This window comes from Diceros bicornis, chromosome 26 (genome assembly GCF_020826845.1).
Source record: "Diceros bicornis minor isolate mBicDic1 chromosome 26, mDicBic1.mat.cur, whole genome shotgun sequence".
NCBI classification, from domain to species: Eukaryota; Metazoa; Chordata; class Mammalia; order Perissodactyla; family Rhinocerotidae; genus Diceros; species Diceros bicornis.
The window spans coordinates 35,278,865-35,302,126 of record NC_080765.1 but is presented as its reverse complement, the minus strand read 5'-3'; the positions used below and the strand labels follow the sequence as shown (position 1 = coordinate 35,302,126).

The window sequence follows — 23,262 nt, the reverse complement described above, 5'->3', positions numbered from 1 at the left end:
GACTTCCTTTGGTAACTTCCCCTTGCCTCACAGGGTCTTCTGAAGACAAAAGAGATGGTACAAAAACAACCATTACAAACAGCATTCAATAAAGATGGCTTACAAGCAAAGCACTTTGAGGAAAATACTTAATAGTTCTTGCAGCCAGACCATAAGGGGTTTTGGTAAAGTCCTCCAGAGAAGAAGATTCCAAACATTAGGGATGAGATCAGCTATCTGCTCAAGTGGCCTGTCTGTGGAAAGGTCTTAAAACACCTTGCTGAGGACATTTAGCAAACCCAGCATATCATGACCTAAAGCCATAACGCCAACAATTATTTCATAGCCAGTGAAGAGAATGAGAGTAATTAGAAAACTATCTGGGAAAAAAGACAGAAGAGAAATAGTTTGTCATATGCCTCCAGCACAGACACAGGAGGCCAGGACGTTTGTAAAGGTTATAGCACGGCACTGTGTCAGAGACCTGGGTTAAATGTGATATGCAATAGTTTTACAGCCTTGGGGAAGGGACTTAACCTCTCTCCACTTCAGTTTCCTCACCCTTCAACTGAGAACAACAGAATGCACCCCCACAGCTGTCAGAAGGATAAAATGAGATAGCGCACATAGGCACTCTATAGACTACCGGGCCACTGAAAGGGGATCTAACTAATCAACAGCCTTTTTGGCTGACTGCACAAACTACGAAGATGAAGAGGATGCCCCGATTTAGTGACTGAGACATGCTCATCCCTCAGAGCATAGAAGAGTCTGTCTGACTGCTACGATTTTACTCCTTTTGCTGTGATTCTACACTCACCTGGGAGAAATCTGGATTTTCAACTAGACTTTTCCTAAAAGGGAAGTATTAGCAATGGACTGACCAGTCAACAAGCAGTGTGTTCTGTCCTCCTGGTAACTACAGTTCAGGCTGCAAATTAATTCACTGGCATTCTGATTTATATAGATCTAGCTCTTATGGGCAGGGTTATTGTGAGTCGGTCTCCCTGAACGTACTCAATTCTAGGTGCCACTGACAAAATCAAGTTTCTGGATCTGTAAAGTTCACAGTGCAATTGTGTATTGTGTGACTGTATGAGGGCCAGACCTGCCATCCCAGGAAGCCCTGCTTGAGCTGCCAACCCTGTTGTCAACCAGGACAACCTCTGTTGTCCCTAAAGTCAAACAATTCTGAAATGACCCCAATTACTAATGCCATGCAACAAAGATAGCTACATAATGAAAACCTATAAGACAGGGAATTCGATTTTTCAAAAAGTTATTATTAATACCCTTACACAAATTCATAGTGAAGTCTCATTTAAATCCCAAGTGCAATAGTAAAAAAAAAAAAACATAGAAATAGAAAAGTGGTAACATGATGCATGAAATCAGAAAAAGTCAAAATCACCATGAAAAGACAAAGGAAGAAGTTATAGACATATTTAAATACTCAAGAGAAATCTTGAATAGAAAAAGACTGTCAATAAAATCCTATCAATCTTTCCTTGATTGTAACTGTCAAAACTCGGAAGCCTATGGTAAAATAAAATCTATTTTGTACTTTCCTCTGATTTTACTCTACAATGTGAATTTTATCTTTGGAATCTGTGACTTTAATGAGAAACGAATCTTCCCAAAATGTTAACATTAAATATTTAAAGCATCTACTGTTCCTTCGAGTGGAAGTAAAGGAGTTAAAAAATTATGCTCTCATTGAGTCAGGAATTATAATAATGTGCTCCAAGCAGTAACATAAGCAGGGTACAGAGAAAACTTAGCACAGCCTCCAGGGAGAGAGACGGGCCCAGACCAAAGGGACCGCTCATCTATTTGAGTAAAGAATTTGCTATGTCCTTAGTCTTGTACATAGTTACCGTTTGGGGACTAAGTGACAACATCTGCTCAGGACGAGAAAAGCAATTAGAGAATTTCCAAAGCCATGGCTTAGCATCGTTATCTCGTTGAAGCCATCCAAGGGTTCTACTGCAAGAGTTCTCACTTCCGTTGCCTTCCATCATACAGCCATACAAAGTGGTTCAACATTCTTTCATCTTTCTTTTCTTTCATCCTTCCACCCTGTTAAGAATGAGATTTCAGTGTTATTTATTTGCAGAAGTACAAATTTTATCATTTATTAAAATGTGAGACTGCAACTCTATTTATGGTACAATGGCTCCCAACAAGTCAGATCTTAAGGAACAAAAGTAGAATGGCTATCAAAGCATATTACAGGTTACTAAAATTTGGTAAACCTGGTTGACTGTTTATGCTTGAACTCTAACTATCAATCTGATTTTTTTTTAAAAATCTATAATCTTCTATCCCTCATGTTCCATAGCTCTTCAATTAAAAATGAACTCTGGCTGAGCCCTATTTCTTTTCTATAAACAGCCACGCTTGAGAGAAATAGCCAAACCTTGGACACCTGCATATTCCTGAGTGAAACCTCTCTGCTTCACTTGGCTGGAGCCTACTTCCTCTGGCCCTGAGCAGACTTGTTCTATAGTTTTTCTTAATTCTTCTCGACTTTCTCTCTCTAAAGACTCTACTTGTGAGAGTCAAAAAGTTAACAGAAGAGAGCATGTAATTTTAGTAAAAGAACCACCACACGTCCTCATGACCAATTACGTAAGATTTTGAAATTGATTTAAGAGCAACCTATCCCACTGTGTCTTTGATACGAGTATGGAAGGTCCAAATTAAGTGACCTCTGTGAACTTTGAATTTGATTCTGCTACAGAACAAATTGAACCAATTTCTTAGTTTACTTATTAAGAAAGTACAATCTGATATACCACCAAAAATCTAGCAGAGAAATCTCAAGTCACAGATGAGCCATCTCTACTCCAGTCCAACAACACTCTTACAAGTCTTAAACAGTACAATAAAAGCAGATCAAATCAATAATAGCCATTTGGCACAGAGGCAGCCTGCCAACGGTAAGGACAACTGAACCTCATGTCCAAGTCCTCACCATCAGACCCCGACAACCACCTACTATTACCTACAGTGGCCATTTTAAGGTTATTAATTTATCTTTCAGGAAAGAATTTCTTTTAGCTATCTCTCTGATAAGATATCTCTCTGATAAGATGCTCTTTTCAAGAGATTTCTAACATCCACATAGTAGAGTGAGGGGAGCAAGGACTATACAAGAACTGTATCTAAGGTCTAGGAGAACCAATCACATAGAGCAGGGGTAGACAGACTATGCCTGCCAGCCAAAACCAGCCCCCTGCTTGTATTTAAATGGCCTTCAAACTAAGAATGTAGTTTACATTTTTAAATTCTTGGAAAAAACCCAAAATAATAACATTTGGTGACACCAAATTACAGAAAATTCAAATTTCAGTGTCTATAAATAGTTTTATTGAGACACAGCCACACTCATCTGTTTAAGTACTGTCTATGGCTATATTTGCACTACAATTTGCAGGGTTGAGTATTTTCAAGAGACCGTATGACCCACAAAGCCTAAATATTTACTATTTGGCCATTATGTCAAAGCTACAAAACTTCTTTAAATTTCAGTTTCTTCCTGTGTAAAGTGTGGCTAATTTCTCCTCTGTCCACCTCACAACATTACTGAGGGATAAAAAATTAGATAAAGGTCCCCACCATCTGTTTCTTTTCACCATTGTATCACTTGTGCCAAGCACAGGGCGTGCCACATAGTACATACTAAGTAAATATTTGTTGAATGAGGGAATGAATGAAGCAGCTGTTTACTACATACAGGTAGGAGTTAATTTGGAGATAGAGACGGAGTTAACTGCCACAATGATAGTAAATTATGGTACTTGTTTTTCCTATTAAATATAGGTCTTACATCCCCCAACAATATCCTCTCTAGATCATAAGAATTTGTGATGTTCATGATATGCAGAACTTCAACATGCTCTCTCAAATCTCTTTAAGGGCAATCCCGAAAGTGAGCTAACACGTAGAGTATAATATAGTTTACAAAACACTTTTATTTAACATTATTTTTTCCTTCTGTAGGGAAGGAAGAAATATTCCTCTACTCTAGGTTCTTCTGGCTGGCCTACGAATTAAACTGACATAAGACAGAACAACAGGAGAAAATCAAACAAGTTTAATAACACGTACACATGGGAGAAACCCAGGAAACAAATGTTTGCCACGCCTTGCAGAGACAATGGGACGTGGAGAGGACTTTGATCAAATGGGCCTTGCTAGGTTCCTCCCTACCACACTAGTTCATGTTATACTATAGCTATCTATGGTGATAGCTCCTTCCTGGAACAGGCTTTCTATCTTAAATTCTTTTAGGCAGTTTCAGAAAGGTCAAAGTTTCTTCCTGAGTCTTTTGTTCTTAAAAATAATCAAACCAAAGAGACACTTTGGGGGTGACAAATTCTGCTCCTCTATACCTCATTCAGCAAATAAGTTTACTAAGCATCTACTATATAGTAGGCCTGTGCTTGGCACAAGGCATATAATGATGAAAAAAAACAGACAACGAAATCCGTTTATGTAAATTTTTCCCCCCACAGTAAATCTGTGAGATAGACAAGGGAGATATAGCCACATTTTGCAGAGGAGGAAACAGAAGTTTAATGAAGTTTTATAACTTGCCCAACATCACACAATTAGACAGGGGGCAAAACCAGGCTTGTCCACCTCTTTCCACCACACCAAGGTGCCTTCTGTATTGCTCGAGACAAGCAACAGAAAGCAAAAACGTATTAGCTTGCTAGTGGCCTGGGCCTGGAAAATTTCCCAAATATTTCTGGGAATGCCACTAAGTAAGTTAGGTAACCAAAGCAAGTTGTTTGATTTGAGTGGGAGTCTTACTTCTGCCATTATCTCTCGGAGTCTTTGAGCAATTGAGATTGTGGTGAGAACACAGTCTCTGACATCAGACTACACATTAATCTCAATTCTGCTGCTTCCTATCCGTGCAGCTTTGGGGAACTCACAACCTCTCTGAACCTCAGATCCCATCTGCAAAATGGGCCTGATAATAACAGTAGCACCCTCACTGGGCTGTGGTTTGGATTAAATAAGACAAAACAGAAGCCTTAGCAGTGGCCTTCTCTTAACGCCCAATCTAGTCCTCGACCACCACCCCATTCCATTACTGTTTTTTTTTTCTTAGCTCTTCTATCTAAAATTATCTTGTTCATTTGCTTGCTTCTTTGTTATCTGTCTCTCCCGTGACAGCAGGGATCATGTTTTCTTATTCAATATTGTATCTCCTGCACTTAGCACAGGGCCTGGCACATATCAATAATTGCTGAACGAACGAGTTCAATAAATGTCTAGGAAGACCATTTAGGTTTCAATCTCCCTGTACGCAAAGCAGAATATTTACCGCTCAGATGTTAGGAAGTCCAAAAGATACTACAGATGTAACTAGAGAGCTCTGGGTAATCACAGAAAGGTGCTTGGGAAACTCGAAAAGGTGTATCACCGTGTCGCGTTGCAATTAGTAGTGGGAGTGGCTCAAGCCCTAAAGCAACTCAACACTGTCAAGCCAGAGACTACACCCTAAGGAGCGCTGAAAGACGACGGAGGATGCAACCGCTCGGGGGTTGCAGAAACACCCGCCCCTTTCTGCCTCTCTTAACCTTCCAACTGTGCACAGTCCTTTGGAAAGGTGCTCTCCACACCTGGAGGGCCCCATAGGCAGCAAGACAGGTGCGGGCGGGGAGCCAAATTTCCCCAAGGGGCAGCAGCGGCGTAGTAATGACAGTCCCGAACGGACCTGAAAGGGAGACAACCCGAACCTTGCGTGGGGGCCTGACTGGTGGTCCCAGTCCCTCCCCTCTGACTAGCCAACCTCCCCCACCCCCGCCGGCAATGGGCAGGGGAAGGGGGCACACTGTCCCCCCTCCAGCCTGGTGGCCCTACAGTAGTGGGGCCCGTCAGGGACTAGTCCCCAGAGCTGCCAGCAAACTCACCTCTACCGCCAGCTCCACCTCCGCTCACATTCCGGCCCCGCCGCCTTCCCCCCGCCCCCCCCCCAGGCCCTTTGTTTTGATTCCCGACTCCGCAGCTCCCGCCGCCGCCGCCAAGCGCACCCTCCACTTCCGCTTCCGCACCGCACCTCCCCTGTCGCAAAACCGACGCCCTTCTTTCCCCCTCGCTCCGCCCCTTCCTCCGCCCTTCCCCCGCCGCCGCGTCCTCCCCGCGCGGGGCGTGCTGGGAACCCCGGGGGGGGCGGGGCCTCGCGGCCCTGCAGCCTCGTCAGGCTCAGTCCCCTCCCGATAAACCCCTAAATAGGCACCTTCCCGGGGGGCGACTCCGCTTTTTTGGGCGAAAACACCCAGTTTAAGGGGGTGTTCCCCCTGGCTTCTCGTTGTGGAGTGGAAAGGAACCTGAAAGCGGAGAATTAGGGAGCTTGGGAGGTGGAACCGGGGGAAAAACCCTGCCAACGGGGATTTGATACAACCCAGCCCTTTCGGTCTTTGGAGGGAAGGCGATTTAAATGGGATTTCGATGCAAAACCCGATCGTTTGGGCTTTTTTCCCCCTCTCTCGCTTTCTTGTCACGTGATGATTCTACTTTATTAAAAAAAATTTAAATGACGCATATTTTCCACAGCATCCTTCATCTAGTGCAGCCTAGTGGCGAGTGGAGAAAAAAATAGCCAACGGGGCTTCCCAGGAGGTCCTGCGGGCCGCGGGGCTCCTTGCAAAGTTGCGACCCAGCTGGCGAAAATAAAGTGCGTGCCAAGATTGGGCTGGCTATTGTCACCGACCATTAAGAGGTCCTCGTGACTTTAGGGAGAAAACCTAATTTTTAAAAGCCCTGGTCCAGAGCTTGTTACAAACGAGTACAACTTTGCCAGTGATAGGTTGGTTGGGCGAGCAAAAAGGAGAACTTAGAATTGCAAAAGCCTGGTGAAGCCAACAACAGCTTGTGTTTTACGTGGATAGATGTGCCACGTTTGCGGGGTTTTTTGGTTTTGCTTTTGGTGTTTAGCGCTTCCCAATCTTTACTTGTACCTGAAATAAATTTTTTTTAAAAAACTCCAAGCACAACCGTCATTTCTGAAACTGCCAGCTGCTCGCTATTTCCTGTTGCAAATTAAGGGAAAAACAAAGCACATATCTGAATCTAGACATAGTTTAGGATGTGCTAGCTGACTACTACGTACAAGTTCATTTCTGAAGTTTGCCAAGAAATAGATTAACTTTGCAGACGAGTCAGTAGAAATTGCCAAAAGAACTTTCTTCCCCCCCTGAAGTCGGCAGTGTGAGGCAATTTCATTAGGCAATTTGCATTAAGTGGGGGAGATTTCAGGGGAAGCTAATACATCCCTATAGACATCCTTACAGACATGTATTGTGGAGGGCAAGACCCAGCACGTAGCTGAAGAATCCTTTGTGCTTGTATTTCATTTTCCAGAACGCAGATGACAAGCACGCCCATCATCTGCTTGCTTAGGTATTTATTACTGCTGAGTAAATCTTCATTGTGTGTCTGTGTGGGCAGTATTTTCCAAGTGGGAATTAGAACAGATGAAAAACAACCCTGTTTCTAACGTTTTGGTTTTTTCAAGGTACCAAACAAATATGCTTCTCTTTGAAGGTGTTTTTCTTTCTCTTTTTTATTCTAGTTGAGTATCTCTGAACACAGACCCTATCAACGGAAATATAAAAAAGGAAACAAAGTAATTGTGAATTTTTTAAATTTCTTTTTAAAAAAAGGTTTTAGCCACAAAACATAATAAGAGCAGACACGTTTTATTTGACTTCACCTGGCCTTCTTTCAAGTCCAGAGCGGGGCCTGGTCTCAACAGGTGAGATGCAGGAAAGAAAAATGAATCAATCACACTAAATGGAACGCTAATGAAAAGTCTGAATTGCAAGTAATTTTTAAAGAAACGCAACTTTATTGTTTTCTATGGAGAACTAGCCTGGGTACACCAGCCCTTGGAAGCAGACCAAATCATATTATGAATCAAAACACAATTTGACATTTGTGAGAGTGCTTTAACGTTTTTCTTGAAATATTACTCTCTTCAGTATAGCCTCTGTTAATCTTATTCCTGGTTCTTTACTGGGCAAACTCTTTCATCAGAGAGTGAGTAACTTTCAGTTTTTTCCTTGTCCAAATTATAGTCTTCACATTTATGAAACCAGGATGAAGATTTATTTTTGTGCTATTTAAGTGACCCAGCTGCCACTAAAGGAGTTAATTCCCACAACTTCTCGTCTGCCTGTGTTAGGTTTAGTGGGTGGGTGTGTGTGTGTGTGTGTGTGTGTGTGAGAGAGAGAGAGAGAGATTAGCCCTGAGCTAACATCCATTGCCAATCCTCCTCTTTTTTGCTGAGGAAGACTGGCCCTGGGCTAACATCCGTGCCCATCTTCCTCTACTTTATATGGGACGCCCCCACAGCATGGCTTGACAAGCGGTGAGTCTATGAGCACCCGGGATCCGAACCAGTGAACCCCATGGCACCGAAGCAGGAGCATGCACACTTAACCACTACACCACCCAGCCGGCCCCAGGTTTAGCGTTTTGAATTCATAAATTATGATAGACATACTTAAGGAAGAGGAACAGAGGTCTGCTCATTCATATCTGAGAGCCACAAGGAAAACAAATTGAGTAAGAGAGGTAAAACTTTTAAAGTACACCAAAATTTCCTTTTCATTTCTAAGGTTTTACCTAATGACAAACCCATTTACCTAAACTCCTGTTCCTGAAAAGGACTTTAATGATAATCATTTCAATGTCCTCTCCCTTTTTTTAACGGAAAATGAAGGATATGGAAAATCAACCAGTTCAAATGACTTGATCAATGCCATTTAGTCTGATACCTCATCAATTTGTGCTTCAGTTTATCTGTAAACTGGGGTGATTACCCTCTGCCCAGAAACCTCACAGAATGGTGAGGGTCAAATAAAATTTTGGGGTGAAAGCAAGTATCAGAGCAAAAGTGTCAAGAGGGTGCAAATGATTTATTAGTATTTGGGACGCGGATGAAAGTTTCCTGAAAGACATTTTGGTACTTTCCTTAACCCTGTTGAAAGTAGGGGGTGGTTCCCTTTTGTGTCCCTGAGCTTTTTCAGGAAGCAGCAAGAGTTAAAACAAAGTAGAATTCAAGAAAGGTCATTCTTAATTTTTTTATTTTATTTTATTTTATTTTTTCCCGCAAAGCCCCAGTAGATAGCTGTATGTCATAGTTGCGCATCCTTCTAGTTGCTGTATGTGGGATGCAGCCTCAGCATGGCCAGAGAAGCCGTGTGTCAGTGTGTGCCTGGGATCTGAACCCGGGCCGCCAGCAGCGGAGCACGTGCACCCAACCGCTAAGCCACGGGGCTGGCCTGAGAAAGGTCATTCTTAACCATGGCAGGGAGGTAGGAGGGATTCTATGAGCGTGGTTGGAGGCCTCAAAGTAGCTAAGATCTCTTTGTCTCTAGCATAGTGCTGAAGCACAAGGGTGTAGGAGTCAAACAGACCCAGTTTTAAAGCCTGATTTGTTACAGCTTGTGAGACCTTGGGCAATGCATTTAACTTCCTGCACCTTTGTTTTCTCATCTTTAAAATGAGGACAATAAAAGTGCTTTTTTGTGATTCTCATCATTTGGGTCTCAGCCTCATCGTCACCTCCATAGAGCAGCCTACCCTGACCATCTGAAGTGACCCCCTCTAGCGCTTTCCTGCCAAATGACCTTGCTCTATTCATAGCACTTATTACCATCTGAAATTATTTTACTTTTTCTGTTTGCTGGTTTAGCGTCTTTCCTTCTTAACAGTATTAGCCCTTTGAGGACAGGCATCTTGTCTAACATTTATTGTGCCATAAGCAGGAGTGTGCAATAAATATTTGTTGGTGAATGATCAGCGTTGCTGTGAGAAATGAGAAAACCCACGTCAAGAAGTTAGCATTGTACCTGACACACATCACCAATTAAAAACTCAAGATCGTTTAACAAATGGATTGTACTTAATTATGTGCCAGGCACTGTCCCAAACTTTTTACGAAAGCTATCTCATTTAGTCTCTGCATAACCCTGTGAGGTAGAATCCTATCATGAACTCCATTTTATAGATGAGGAAACTAAGTCCCAGAGAGTATAAGTAACTTGCCCAAGATCACACAGCTCCTAAGGGGCAGAGCTAGAATTCAAAGCCAGGTTCGAGACCAAACTTCTGCAAAGTTTTGCTGCCTTTGAGAAAGAAGATAATGAGGTTGAAGATTTTAATTTGGGTGTGAAGGAGTAGGAAGGACATGGGGCATTCCTTAGCCTAAGCAGACCTGGATCTTTGTCCTTCCCTCTGATTTGGGGAAAGTGGAAAAATGGGGAAAATCTAATCGGTGACAAGGGGAGGAAGTCGTATTTTCATGAAGTCTGTGGCCCACAAGTCCAAGCCCATTCCCGGGGTGTCCGAGGAGCAGCCTGCAGGCTCCAAGGCCGGCCGGGTCCCAGCCCAGCAGCGGGAGTCTCCCAGGCCCCCTCCCGCCCAGGACCGCCGCGTGGCCGCGCCGCGCCCGGGGCCCTGGGAAAAAAGTTTCCAAACCGCGCTGCTCGGCGCTGATTGGCCGAGGCGGACGCGGTCCCGTGGCGCGGCAGCCAATGGGCGGCGCCGGACGCGAGCGCGGGGGCGGGGGCGGTGTCCGGAGCCGCTGGCCGCGCCGCTCCCCGCCGCCGCCGACGCCGCCGCCGCCGCTCCTGTCCTCGGCGCCCGAGCCCGGTAAGTGCGGAGCTGCAGCCGGCGGGGCTGGGAGCAGCGCGGGGGCCGCCGCCGCCGGGAAGCTCCTCTGCCCCGCCCCGGCGCCCGCTGCGCTCTCGGGACCCCCGGGCGCCGCCGTGCGGGGCCCCTGCCGCGCCCCTCGCTTGTGCATCGCTTCCCGGCCGCCCAGACTCCGCCGGTCCCGGGCGCTGGGCTGGAAAATCGCGCTGCCTGGGAGCCTCCTTCCCTAACTGGGTGCTTTCCCTCTCTTGTGTCCTCGCGCCCGGCTCCTCGCCCTTGCCAACTTTGTTTCCCTTTCAGCGCTGGTCTCGCTCGCACCCGCTGCCCTCCCCTCCCTCCTTGACTGCCTCGGTGCTTCTGCCCTCCGCGTCCTCAGTCGCCGCAGCCCGGCTCCTCTGCCCGCCCATTCCCTCCCACCGCACACTCCTCTCCTTGCCTCTTCTAGACTTTTCCAGCTCTGTTTTCTGCCCCTTCTCAGTCCCCGCCACGCCTTTCCTCCCGCTGCCCCCATTTCCCCCCATTCCTCGTAGCCCCCCTGCTGGCCCACCTACCCCCCCGCTTCCACCCTCAGCACAGGCCTCTCTCCAAAAACCTCCCCCCATCCTTGGCACTTCTCTCCCTTCGGGAACGTGTTTGGAACAGTCCCCTTCCCTGCGCTTTTCTCAGATCGCTGCCGCAGGACGGTTCCGATTTCCCTTGACAGCGCTCTGGGGAAGGGTTGGAGAAAGGATGAAAACGCCTATTCTACAGTTTGCATGCAGTGCCGGGCTTACCTGCCTCTCTGAGGTCATGGGAAACCCCGCCGTCACCTTGACACCGCTTTCTGGGACGCTACATTATCTCCTCCAGTCATCGCAGGTTCTCTGCCTCCTGAGGGTCTGAGCTTGCCTGATTTCTTTGTCCAGGGTTTGTACCAGGTTGTCTCTTTTCTACTTTTAGCCCAAGGCCCCTTTTAAGTTCACTTCTAAAGAAATGGCTTTAGCAGCGCTCGCTGGGCAGAGATTTGTCGTTTTCTATGCTAGTTTTGTTTGTGTATTCTGGGATAGCATGACATTTTAGGACATAGGGTGCTTTGAAGAGTAATTGAATCTCAGCGACTCCCAAGAGCCACCTGTTATCTGACCCCCCCCCACACACACACAATGGTATTGAACCACTTTTGAAACTTAAATCTTTCCTCTTAGTGTGTCTTTTGTGTCGGATTCCATCCAGATGCTCTATGTCCTTGAAGTCTCAGGGGCCTCTGATTGGTATGTTTTATTCCATTTTAGATAACAGTTTCTTAACTTGGCTTATTCTGTTAAGATGTTATTTTTGTTTCCAAAGTGTGTTCTTTTGCCTTAGAACTGTGAGCCCAGAGAGATTACACTCCCTTTCCTTACAAGATAATTTCCTACTAGCAGCACGCCTTCATACAGAAAGTTTGTGTCAGCAGCTAGTACTGTGTTTGCACCTAGTATGATGTAAGTGCTCTGTGCCTGCCTCTCCCAGTAGTGCCTACCACTTAGGTGTTCGGAAATGTCTGAAAAGGGATGGACGAGGGGGACACCACGGCAGGAAAAATTCTTTCCCTGGCATTTTGGTTCAGTAAAATAATATTATCCTGGAACAATAGCTATTCTATTTTTTATGTCCAAATTTAAGCTTCTTAAAATTTCACAAGCAATATATGGTCCCTGTAAAAGTCGGTGTAGGTAGTAGAGAAGGGTGTCAGGTACAAGTTGTCAACGCAGTGCCTGCTTTGCCCCCATTCTAGTACATCCTTCCAGACTCTTCTAAGTATGCAGAGGGAGGGAGATACATTTGTAAACAAAGTGGCATCCTTTGTTAACATATCATGAATTTTCTTCCATATTAGTACATATAATTCTTCTTAACTGCATAGTTTTCCGATCAGTGCTCTATTGAAGCACTCAGTGAAGTTTCTCTCATTTGCCATGTCAGTGAATGATGGTGTGCACCCCTGAGCAAATGTCTTTGCATACCTAAGGACTTTTGTGGGTAGATCATTACAGACTTTGAAAGCACAGACAGAAGCCAGACTTGCTGACTCTTGACTGATTCTGCCCCAGTGATGTCACTTCTGCAAAATGCAAAGCCTGTGTCATAACATAGAAGCTGTTGGAGCACGTGCCAGCATTTGGCAACTTTTTTCCGTTCCTCCCTTTCCCTTCAGCTCTTCCTTGTGTTTTCTTTGGGAAGGATTGGAGTTGGGGTGGAGAAGGGTGGTGAGCTGATTCCCTATGGTTTCTACTTGTGTGTTGCTCCTTACCAGCTGTGCTGGCTGTCTTCACTCCGACGAGAGCCAAGAAAGATTGCTTTGTTTTTTTCTAGAGTTTTGAAATCAAAGGTGTGTGTCTCAAGTGTGTTTTCAGACTTTCCTGTTAAATTCAATCATGGAAGACGTGCAAAAAAAAAAAAAAACTTTGCTGAAACACATTTTTGTAGGAATAGCGGGTCTAAGTTATGCAAAATAGAAAATAGATACTTTCCGAACCACTTGATTCCAGTTTGTTCTTCCTTGAGTGCTGTAGCAGATACATTTGAGGTGCCCATTAGATTTGTCCATAGAGCTGCTTGGGCGCGATGGCATATTGAGAACCCAAGTTAGGAGGCCTGACACCTGTAGCACTGATGAAATAAATGCATGCAATATTCATTTTTAAGATCGTGGGTGCAAAGTTGTGTGTACCGTGAACAAGCGTTAACATCTGCCTGTCACAGTGCCTTTTAAAAGACAGTGTAAGCCAAATGAAAGGAGTGACTCTGATCAGTCTGCTTGCAACCCTAGGGAGACCTTGAACTTGAATTCCAAGACCCCTGTTGCACTTGGGTCTGGTTTGCCTCTGCCACTCACTTGCACCCATGGAGATGGCCAAGGCATACAGTGTTTCTGCTCCAGCTTCATCTTCTAAGAAACCCAGTGATTGCCTTGCTTACTCTTACAGTTGAATAGCTTCAAGAAGATAAAGTTGTTTGAAAATAACTTAAGTGCCCAGCACACAGCAAACAGAAGTTGATGAGAAAATTCAGTAAATAAGGCTGGAAGAGGGAACCTTTACAAGTCATCTTCCCTGCTTTCTGTGGCAGAGAATAACGCACATTAGAAGTTTGAGACATTTTCAAATGGCAGAGGAAAAATCTTCTATTTTTAAGATCGCTGTTTCATAACAAAGTGAAGTTCAGCTGTGACTTCTTTCCCCTTAGCCTCTAGTACATTTTTTTTCTCTTCCCTAAGGATTGTTTTTAAAATGCAGGGGTTTGGGGTTGAAATGCCAGGTCTGTGGTTTTTCTCCTTTCGTTGAAGGAGTCAAAGATTGTGCAGGCTGTGAGAGAAGCTCAGGTCTCTGCTTTCTCCCCAGTCCCTGAAGTTCCAAACCAGATCCTTCCCTTCAGCGTGGTTGTAATTAGAGCCTCTCCTGCAATGGAAGCGCCTCCTAAAACATCTCAAATTCATTTCTTTCCTGAGGATTAGGTTTTAAGCCTCACTGGCCGTGATAACAGTGTTTTAAGAAGTCCTTTTCTAAAACTCATCTGTCATAAGAGTGCAGGATGAAGGTTATGAAACTCCAATAACTGTATCAGATGCTCCTTATCTTGTAAATGTGGGGAGGGGGTAGATTCCAACGTTGTATCCTCTCCTGCAATCCCTTCCCATTCATGAGATGCCACTCAGGTGCTGAGAGAGAGAGAGAGGTGGTCCCCATCCTGAGAAGCATCTTAGGGATTTATGGATATCAACTGTAAACTAGCCTTCAGAGGGCCTCTTGCTTCATGCCTTTCCTTAACCTCACATCCCCTTCCAGCTAGTGGTCGATCTCTGTCTCCCCCTATGTTCATTCATTCCACAAGTGCTTGTTGAGTGCCTGTTACATGCTAGGCACTGTTCTGGGCATTGGGGATTAAAAAGCAAGATGGAGAAGGTCCCAGTGCTCAACGACTGATATTCCAGTGGGGGAAGATAAACAAAAACAAAACTCATAAAGTGATGAAATAAAACACGGCAGGGTTAGTTAATATGATAGTGAAGGGCTGGAGTGGGTGTTTGGTGGGATATTCAGATAAAGTCTCTCAGGGGTGAAGTCTCAGCTGAGAACTGAAAGGCAAGAAGGAAACCTGCCAGGCAGAGATCTGAGGGACAAGCTTTCCGGGCAGAGAAAACAGCAAGTGCAAAGGCCCTGAGGTGGGAGCAAGCTTGGTGTGTTCCAGGAACAGGAGGCAGTGTGGGTGGAGCATGAGTGAGTAAGGGGTCTGGGGGTGGGAAATGTTTAGAGATGTGGGCAGGGACTAATTACATTGAACCTTGGACATGATCTTTTCCAAATAGCAGGAAAAATCAGTCTATATTCGTTATTCCTAGTTCCTCACTTTCTCACTCTGCAGTGCACAGTCTTCCTCCCATGCCATGCAGTTGAGAGTGTCCTCAATAAGATCATTAATGGCCACACGGTACTCGGTTACAGTTGCATGGCCTCTGGGTTCTTGACGCTATAGACGTTGGTTTGGTGAGTACCTATTAGATGAGATCTGGGCTCCTTAGAGCTTACGTCTGGAGCAGGGCATACCAGACCTGGGTTCACCCTTACCTGTCGCCATATTAATTACTGTTATTTACACTCTAGGTACTCTGTCCTTTTTACTTTCAGCAAACAAGATCCTTTACTCTGTACATTAATTAGGACTCTCTTGTGGCAGAAATCCAACTCTAACGGGTACGACCGAGAAAAGGAGTTGATTATCTCTCGTAACCTTAAATCAGGTACAACTGGACCCAGGTGTTCAAACCATATCATCAGGACCCGGTCTCTGCACCTGTTGGCCCTGCTCTCCATCGTGGCTTCAATCTCAGGCAGGCTCCTCCCTTGTGATAACAAGACGACCACTGGCAGCTGCAGCTTACCTCCACCAGCTTACGAACCCTAGTGGAAAGAGAGAGGTTCTTTTTTTTTACCAGCTTTATGGAGATATAATTGACATACGCCATGGTGTAAGTTTAAGGTGTACCACCTGATGGTTTGATACACGTATGTATTGTGAAATGATTTCCACAATAAAGTTAGTTAACACCTCCAGAGCGTTTCTTTTTTGATAGCTCTGCGAAAGACCTGGGCCTGGACGCTCATTGGCTCCCACTTGTCATTGGCTCAGCTTGAGTTAGACCCACTCTTGTCATTGGCTCAATTTGGGTTAGGTCCACCCCTGAACCAATCATGGGCTCAGCTTGTGTTATACCCACCCTTGTCATTGGCTCAGTTGGGTTAGGCTGATCCCCATCATTGGCTCAGCATGGGTTAGGCCCACCCCTGAGCCAGTTACTGATGCTGGAGGCATGAGTAGTCATGTGTGTTCTCCCAGGTGCAGAAGATGATCTCAAGTCCATCTGAACCACACAGAATGAGTGTAGGGTCAGTTCTCCCAAGGGAATAGTGGATGCTGATACAGAACGATGGAAGAAAGAATGCTGGACTGGAAAAAAAATCAGTAGCTTTCTACTGCATCCAGCTTCTCTGCATTGCTCAAGCTTTCTGAGAAACTCTGTTCTCCAGAAGCGGGTGGGTGGGTGGGGACATGGGCTGTTTTCTCTGAATTAGGGAAGGGAGAGAAATTAGGAGGAAGTGAATACAGGTACTAAGAAATGTAGAATTATCGATAAGTGTTGTACTTGAATACAGGTGTAATTGTTCAATTTCTCCCAGGGTTCCAGAAGTTGGTGATTATGTTCATGTCAACACTAACACATTTAGCTGAATGCTTTGTATTTTTAGCTAAAAATACGGCTTGCCGGTTGTGTCTTGCAAAGTGAGGGTTGCGTTTAATCTTTTGCCCCCAAGGACAAACACCGGACTGTGAGCTCTCTTGAGGGAAGGAAGGGACTTTGGAGACATCTCATTTGGATTCCTAATGACCGTTTGACAAGCTCGGAGCCTTAAATAAATGCAGAAGATAAGCTGTTATATCGAGAGGCTCTATCAGTTGGGAGTCTATAAACTGACAACTGTTAATAGAAATTGTTCCCTAACCTCTGCCCTGGATATCTGAGTCCTTAGAATCAAGGCCTTTATCACCCTCTTGCCTCTAGTGACTAATTTGTCTCCTTTTCTCCTCACACCCTGTTCTCCAGACTTCCATCCACTTCTTCCTCGCCTCCCAGTTACTCCTTCACCCAGTTTATTCCTGCTCTCTCCTCCACGATGTTGAAACTGTTCCGCTCACATCCCCAGTGACCGACATTTCACTAAGTCTCATGGATTTTCCACTCCTTACCTCATCAGCTTCTCTGTTGCCTCACAGATACGGTGGAACGTTCCCTTTTTCTCCCTTGAAACCATCTACTCCCAGGACAGCTCACTCTTCCTAGTTCTCATCTCTATCTCCTTCAATTAGTGTTGCTTTCTTTGCCCACCTTTCAAACACAGGCATTCCTCTGAGTTCCAGAAATAGTCCTCATTAGATTCTCCAGGGGTTCTGTCATAAGAAAAAGGAAAGAACCAGCTACAAACTCATGCCTCTTAAATTCGTGTCATTAGCCCAGATTTCACCCCTGAGTTTCAGATCTAGCGTTGCATCTAGCTTGTCATAGACGTGTCAAATTAAAAATGTCCCAAACTGGGTTTGTTAAGCCCTTGCCCCAAAGGCATTCCTTCTGATAATTTTCGTCTCTAGTGATGGGGATGGTGGTGGCCCCTGGTTGCCTAAGCTAGAACCCCAGGAGATATCCTCACCTTCTTTTTCCCTTATCCCCCTTTCCCACCCCCAAATATAATAAATCAGCAAACCCTGGGAGTTTTGTCTATCCACGGAATGTAACGTGCAAGTGGGCTGTATTTTGTCTGGGTTTAGTTTTTTGGCGGTGTTTTATCATTTAATTGAACATAAAGTTCAGGAATTTTTTTCCCCCATTAAAGATCAGCTGTTTAACCAGATGTGGGTAGTAATTTTAAACCCTTCTCTCCTAGACACCATGCCCCAAGAAAAGTGATCTCTTCCCCGGCTTTCACGATGGAGGACTCGGGGAAGACTTTCAGCTCTGAGGAGGAAGAAGCAAACTATTGGAAAGATCTGGCTATGACCTACAAGCAGAGGTCAGTTCTCCAGAGTTCACCCTGCTTTTTTTTTTCCCCGTAATGATGGCAGCAACCTTTCCTTGTGGGCCTATTCTGTGCCAAGCGCCATGAAGGGCTTAACATCCATTATCTCGGTTAAATCTCAAAACTCCCCCGGGAAGAAATCATTGCCAGCCCATTTTACAGATGAGGAAACTGAGCTTCGGTGAAAGCCAGTGAACTTGCCCAAGGTCACAGCCAGTAAGTGGCAGAGCTAGAATTTGAACTCCAGAGCCTACAGTCCTAAGCAAACTGTTCTGCTGCTCCCCATCTCGTTTTCTGGCAGGGCGTTATCAGTTCCCGGATGCCATATCAGGTCAGTCCTTCATGTGTGGGGAAAGAACTTCTCCTTATGCCTAGCAGAATGGGTTGTTACGGATTTTTAAATTTGAAACCAGTGTTTTGGTGCCCGTATCTGGGAGTAGGGTGCATGTGTGTGCGTGTATCTGCATGCATGTGCATTCGCGTGTGTGTGGGTTCAGCGTTGTTTTTTTTTATTTCCCATGGACTCTTATCATCTCCACGTGCAGGTCTTATACTAGTCCCTCTAATTTCTTTATTCTTAGTTTGACTTAAAGATAATTCAGGCTTGGTTTTTAAAAAAAAAAAACGTCCCTTGAATTTTAAGGATTGGGAAGCTAGAATTGGGTGTTTGGGATTGGGCAGGGACAGATGATAGTGATGTGGTCAGTGAACATTTATATTACGTCCAACTTCTACTTATAAATAAATCTGCAGAGGATACACCATCTAAAGTATATTTACTACATGTTGGGCTCAAAAAATATATGTTAAATGAATGAATGAAGAGTGAACGGGTTGAGAAATGGCTTTGGACTCAGGTACACCTGGGTGCAGCTCCAAGCTCCGTTTATGACTTCCTTTGTGACCTTGAGACAAGTCACTCATCTTGTCTAAACCTCATCTTCCCGTCTGTAAAATGAGGATAATGATAGTTTCTGCCTCAAAAGGTAGTTGAGTAAAGAGCTGATCCGTGTACAGCACTCAGCAGCGTGGAAGTGCTCCATAGGTTGTTATCTGACGTCTGGGAATTCTGCTGTAGGGCGGAGAATACGCAAGAGGAGCTCCGGGAATTCCAGGAGGGAAGCCGGGAGTATGAAGCCGAATTGGAGACACAGCTGCAACAAATTGAAACCAGGAACAGGGACCTCCTCTCAGAAAATAACCGCCTTCGCATGGAGCTAGAAACCATCAAGGTGAGGGGGTGAGAGGAAACGCACACAGGTGTAGACAGGCTTCCAGCGTGTAATGTGTGACGGAAAGAGGGAGCCCTGCAGAGCGAGGGGCCGTGGCCCTGGGCTCCCTCCCACCTCCAGGCCTGCTGGGTAGATGTGAAGGTCAACTCTCGGTGCCCCCGATGAGAGGAGCTTGTGAGAAGCAAGTCACACACGTGCTCCCATGGCCGTTCTTGGCTGTCTGTAACAGTCCCACAAGGCATGTGAGAGGTAGACAGTTTTAGAGTATGGAGTGCCGCTAGAATTGCTGATCATTATGTTATAAGGTCCAAGGTTATGCTGCTGTTCAATATGGGAACCCATAGCCACCTGTAGCTGTTGACATTTAAATTAATTAAAATAAACAAAATTCAATTCCTCGATCATACTAGCCACATTTCAAGTGCTCAATAGCCACATGTCTCTAGTGGGTCTCATGACTGGACAGAGAGGCTGTAGAAGGTTTCCATCATTACAGAAAGTTCTGTTGGACAGTGCCGGTCCAGGGCAGGTTCTTTAGCTTGGGCGCTGTTGACGTCGGACCCAGGTCATTCTCTGTTGTGGGGGCTGAGTTTTGCACTATAGGGTGTTTAACAGTGTCCCTGGTCTCCACCCACTCCATGCCAATAGCATCCCCCCACCAGGTTGTGACAACCCAAAGTATCTGCAGACATTGCCAAGTATCTGGAGAACCACTGCTCTAAAGGGGAAAGACTGCCTTTTGGGTATTCTGTAGGGCTTAGCAGATGATCCCTAAGTATAACACTGTGCCCTAGAGACTGTGGCTCTCTGCCCTCACTGCCAGGCAGAGCACCTGGTCAGCTTCTTAAACATCAGACAGGCCTGGACCCAGCCCTGCCCGAGATTCCCGTTCTCAGTAAGTCTGGGTGGGACCCCAGCGTGTCTGCATGTCTTTTTTTTTTTTTTAAATAATGCTCCCCCTGTAAATTTTAATGAGCTGCTGAGGGAAAGAGCCAAGACCCTGCAGTGTGTGCCCAGGCTAATGTGATGGACAGTGGAAGAAGATGTGCTCCTTGTCTTCTGGAAGCTTCATGGGGAAGACAAACACCAGGAAGCACTTAGGGAAAAGATGCTCAATTACGTAGTACTGACCGTGAGATCCTTTAGGGAGAGAAAGGTGTGTGCGGGTTGGAGACAGCTTCACGGAGGCGCTGGGAGGGACTTGAGCTGGTGTTTGAAGGTGAGGGGTGTGTGTGTGTAGCCAGCAGCGTGGTGCACGGGGGTTGATGAGGAGTTAATCTGGACCTGCCACAGACACGCACAAGGATGAGTGTCAAGTGGGCGTCGGGATCCTGGCTTTACTGGTACATGGGAAAAAGTGGGACCAACAAATGGATTGGGGGTTAAGGAATGGGGAGGGGCAGAGGAAAGACCCCAGGGGCCTTGGAAGCTAAGCAGTGGAATTCACACCTTTATGTTATGGACCCCAGGGCCCAAACTTGCCGTCTACAGATCAGTCTGCCCGTAGATGTTGTTTGCTTAGTCTTTAGTGGTTTTTATTCAACATTTTATCATGCAAGTTTTCAAGCACACAGCAAGGTTGAAAGAATTTTCCAGTGAACACCTGTATAGCCACCACACAGGCTGTAGCTGTAACCTTTGCTGTACTTTTTATTACATATCTGTTCATCCATCAATTTGTCTTATTTTCTGATACATTTCAAAGTGAATCACAGATATCTGTAGACTTCCTTATAAATACCTTGGCATGCTATTATTAGCTAGAGTTAAAAGTTTGTTTACAGTTTATTCTTTTGATAGTAAAATTTCATATCTTGTGTGTTTTTTTTAGCATTTTATTTATTTATTTTTTGAGGAAGATTGGCCCTGAGTGAACGTCTGTTGCTGATCTTCCTCCTTTTTTCTTTTTTCCCCCCAAACCCCCAGTAGATAGTTGTATGTCATAGTTGTACATCCTTCTAGTGCTCTGTGTAGGACACCACCTCAGCAAGGCTTGATAAGCGGTGTGTAGGGCTGCGCCCAGGATCCAAACCAGTGAATCCCGGGCTGCTGAAGCAGAGCGCACAAACTTAACCGCTATGCCACCGGGCCGGCCCCTTTAGTGTGTTTTAAATATTTAATACCAACATTCAAAGTTATGAGGCTCTCTGTAAAAATCTGGATTTCTGACGTCCTTTGAGAATTGGCGGATCTGGCCGCATCAGGCCTGTACTCTGCCACAGCAGCAAAAAAGCCGAGTAGTGGTTGTTTAGAGCAGACGTTCTCCAGTTCACCCCGGTCCCCACTACAGTCCACCGCACCCCCAATCTCAGACACTGAGGGTTAAGTGTCACTTGCTTTATCCCTACACCTGGCCCACTTCACCCATTTTAACAGCCTGACCCTTGCCGTAGGCACTAAGGAATCATTATAGCTCTTAAATTGAAGGGGACTCAGGATGGAAAACTATGTGGAAGGAGGCTCAGTGGTATGAGTGATGGGTTAGAGAGGGTACGAGGCCCTCTGTGGATGCTGAATAAATAGCAAGCAATTACTGAGTAACTCACTGCTTCAAGGCTGGGCCCTGGAACCTGCGGAAGACCTGCCTCTTCGTTACAACCACGTGACAGATGCATGAGACGCAGAGCGTCGAGCAGGGGAAGAAATAGAAGTACCCTGCGATAGAGAACTGCCACCAGCACATGTTTGCCAGTCGCCTAAGAGAAATGTAGTCATCTGAGTCAGACTTCTTGACAACTGGCTTATTCATCACGCGTTGAATAAAAACGCCTGTAAGGGATCAAACAGAGCGTCTACTGATGCCTCCATCAGCTGACGGCTTATTATAATGAGCCCCAAATGAAAGCGCAGCGTCTCAGCAGCAGCTTTTCACGTCCGCAAGTTCAGAGGGCACCATCCGAATCTTGATGCCAGCAGAGAAGCCCGTTCACGGCATCCTCTTGGAAGCTGTGTTTGAATTTAGGTTAATGACCTAGGATCCTCCTGTTTTGTTTGGGATGCACCATGATAAAGGCTGCGAGGCGATCAGGGCCACGCCTGGGAATTCGCCTGTGCACGGGGCCTGGTCTGCCCCTGCTTGCCCGCGTGGGGATGCTTCCTCTGCTCACAGCTGGGAAATGGAGCGTCAGAGGGGACCGAGCAGCGGGAAGATGTGGAATGCCCTTCCTGTCCTCACCCTGTGAACAATCTGCTTGTTCTGTGGGTGTTCTCCTTTCACGGTGGTGCTCGCCACGCCTCTCTGGCCTGGGCGCCATTACCTCACTCTCCCCGGTGCATCCAGACTGCTCGTAGCGACAGCTTTGTTTATTCGATTGAGTAGAGAAGAGGAGTTTCCCTGTTTTTTTTTAACTTTCTATTTAGACGTTGGGCTTTTCCTGTGGGAAGTGAGTGTTTTCTTTCATATGTGTAGATGAAGGAAAGGTAGTAAGGGTGTTGGGTGAAGGTGAGTAATTTGAAAGGGGAGCCAGAGCAGAAGTGAGTGTGTGTGTGATCAACACCTACAGGACCTCGACTGGAATAGCTGAGGGCAGTTGAGCACAGGTGTTTTAGGAGCAGGAACCCAGGTGGCCTGGGCTGGGTCTTGGCTCAGTCATTTGCCGCCAGTTGACTTGGGGCTGATGAAGTAACTGAGCCTCAGTCCCCACATAAATGGGATTAAATGAGGCAACAGAGGTCATGTCCTGAGCCCGGAGGCTGGCACAGAGTAATAATGTGATACATGTTCACTGCGACAACTGGGCAACAGTAGATCATTGAGAAGTCATCTGGGCTAGTCCTTGCCTTGGAAAGCACTAGCCAGATCACACTAAGCTGCTTTTGGTAATTAATAAAAGGTTTCTTTTTCTTCCTTCCTTCCCTCCCTCCCTGGATCACAAGGTCAGAACAGTTGTCAAACCAAGTCCAGGATGTCGTGCTCTTTCTGTGAGGCGCAAGCACGTGAGGCCATTGTGATTCCTGACACTGTCTTTGTATATGGGCATGTCGTGGGACGTGGATTTGTATTGTCCTCGTGGATGAGGCTTTGACACCTTGAGCAAAGTGATTGTTTTGAAGATTGTTGGTGGCTTCTTGACACCCAGAGGCTGCAGGGACCAGGTTTGGGGGGGGCAGGGTACAAGATGCTCAGGGGGCTGGGAGGCAGGAAGCACTTGGCACATGACAGCTTTGAATGACGGCCCCCTGTGCCTGCCATCTTCCCTCACTTGTTTAGAGTTCACGTCTGTGGAGAGAAGGTCCTATTGACTGAGTTTAGGCTTGTCCCCTGGCTGTGGTGGGAGGCTTCGAGG

General features: G+C 45.8%; 2 protein-coding genes across 11 annotated transcripts in view; one reads left to right on the top strand and one right to left on the bottom strand.

Annotated features, from left to right (window-relative positions):
* The window catches only part of MARF1 (meiosis regulator and mRNA stability factor 1), a 41,154-nt gene extending 35,221 nt beyond the window's left edge, over positions 1–5,933 (bottom strand). For 4 of the 8 annotated variants that reach the window (XM_058569988.1, XM_058569992.1, XM_058569990.1 and 1 more), the window contains exons 1-2: positions 5,910–5,931; positions 1,857–2,058 (exon numbers count right to left, since the gene is read on the bottom strand). In XM_058569988.1, the coding sequence (XP_058425971.1) occupies positions 1,857–2,000 (144 nt within the window). In that variant the 5' untranslated portion in view covers positions 2,001–2,058; positions 5,910–5,931. Of the gene's footprint in view, positions 1–1,856; positions 2,059–5,909 lie in introns of all 8 variants that reach the window. The other 4 variants (XM_058569989.1, XM_058569994.1, XM_058569995.1 and 1 more) reach the window with 2 other exon arrangements.
* Positions 5,934–10,641: 4,708 nt separating this feature from the next.
* NDE1 (nudE neurodevelopment protein 1) overlaps positions 10,642–23,262 on the top strand; it is a 28,483-nt gene continuing 15,862 nt past the window's right edge. Inside the window, exons 1-3 of one of the 3 annotated variants that reach the window (XM_058569982.1) lie at positions 10,642–10,656; positions 17,613–17,738; positions 18,823–18,976. In XM_058569982.1, coding sequence (XP_058425965.1) covers positions 17,656–17,738; positions 18,823–18,976 — 237 coding nt within the window. In that variant the 5' untranslated portion in view covers positions 10,642–10,656; positions 17,613–17,655. Of the gene's footprint in view, positions 10,657–11,334; positions 11,563–17,612; positions 17,739–18,822; positions 18,977–23,262 lie in introns of those variants that run through there. The other 2 variants (XM_058569983.1, XM_058569981.1) reach the window with 2 other exon arrangements.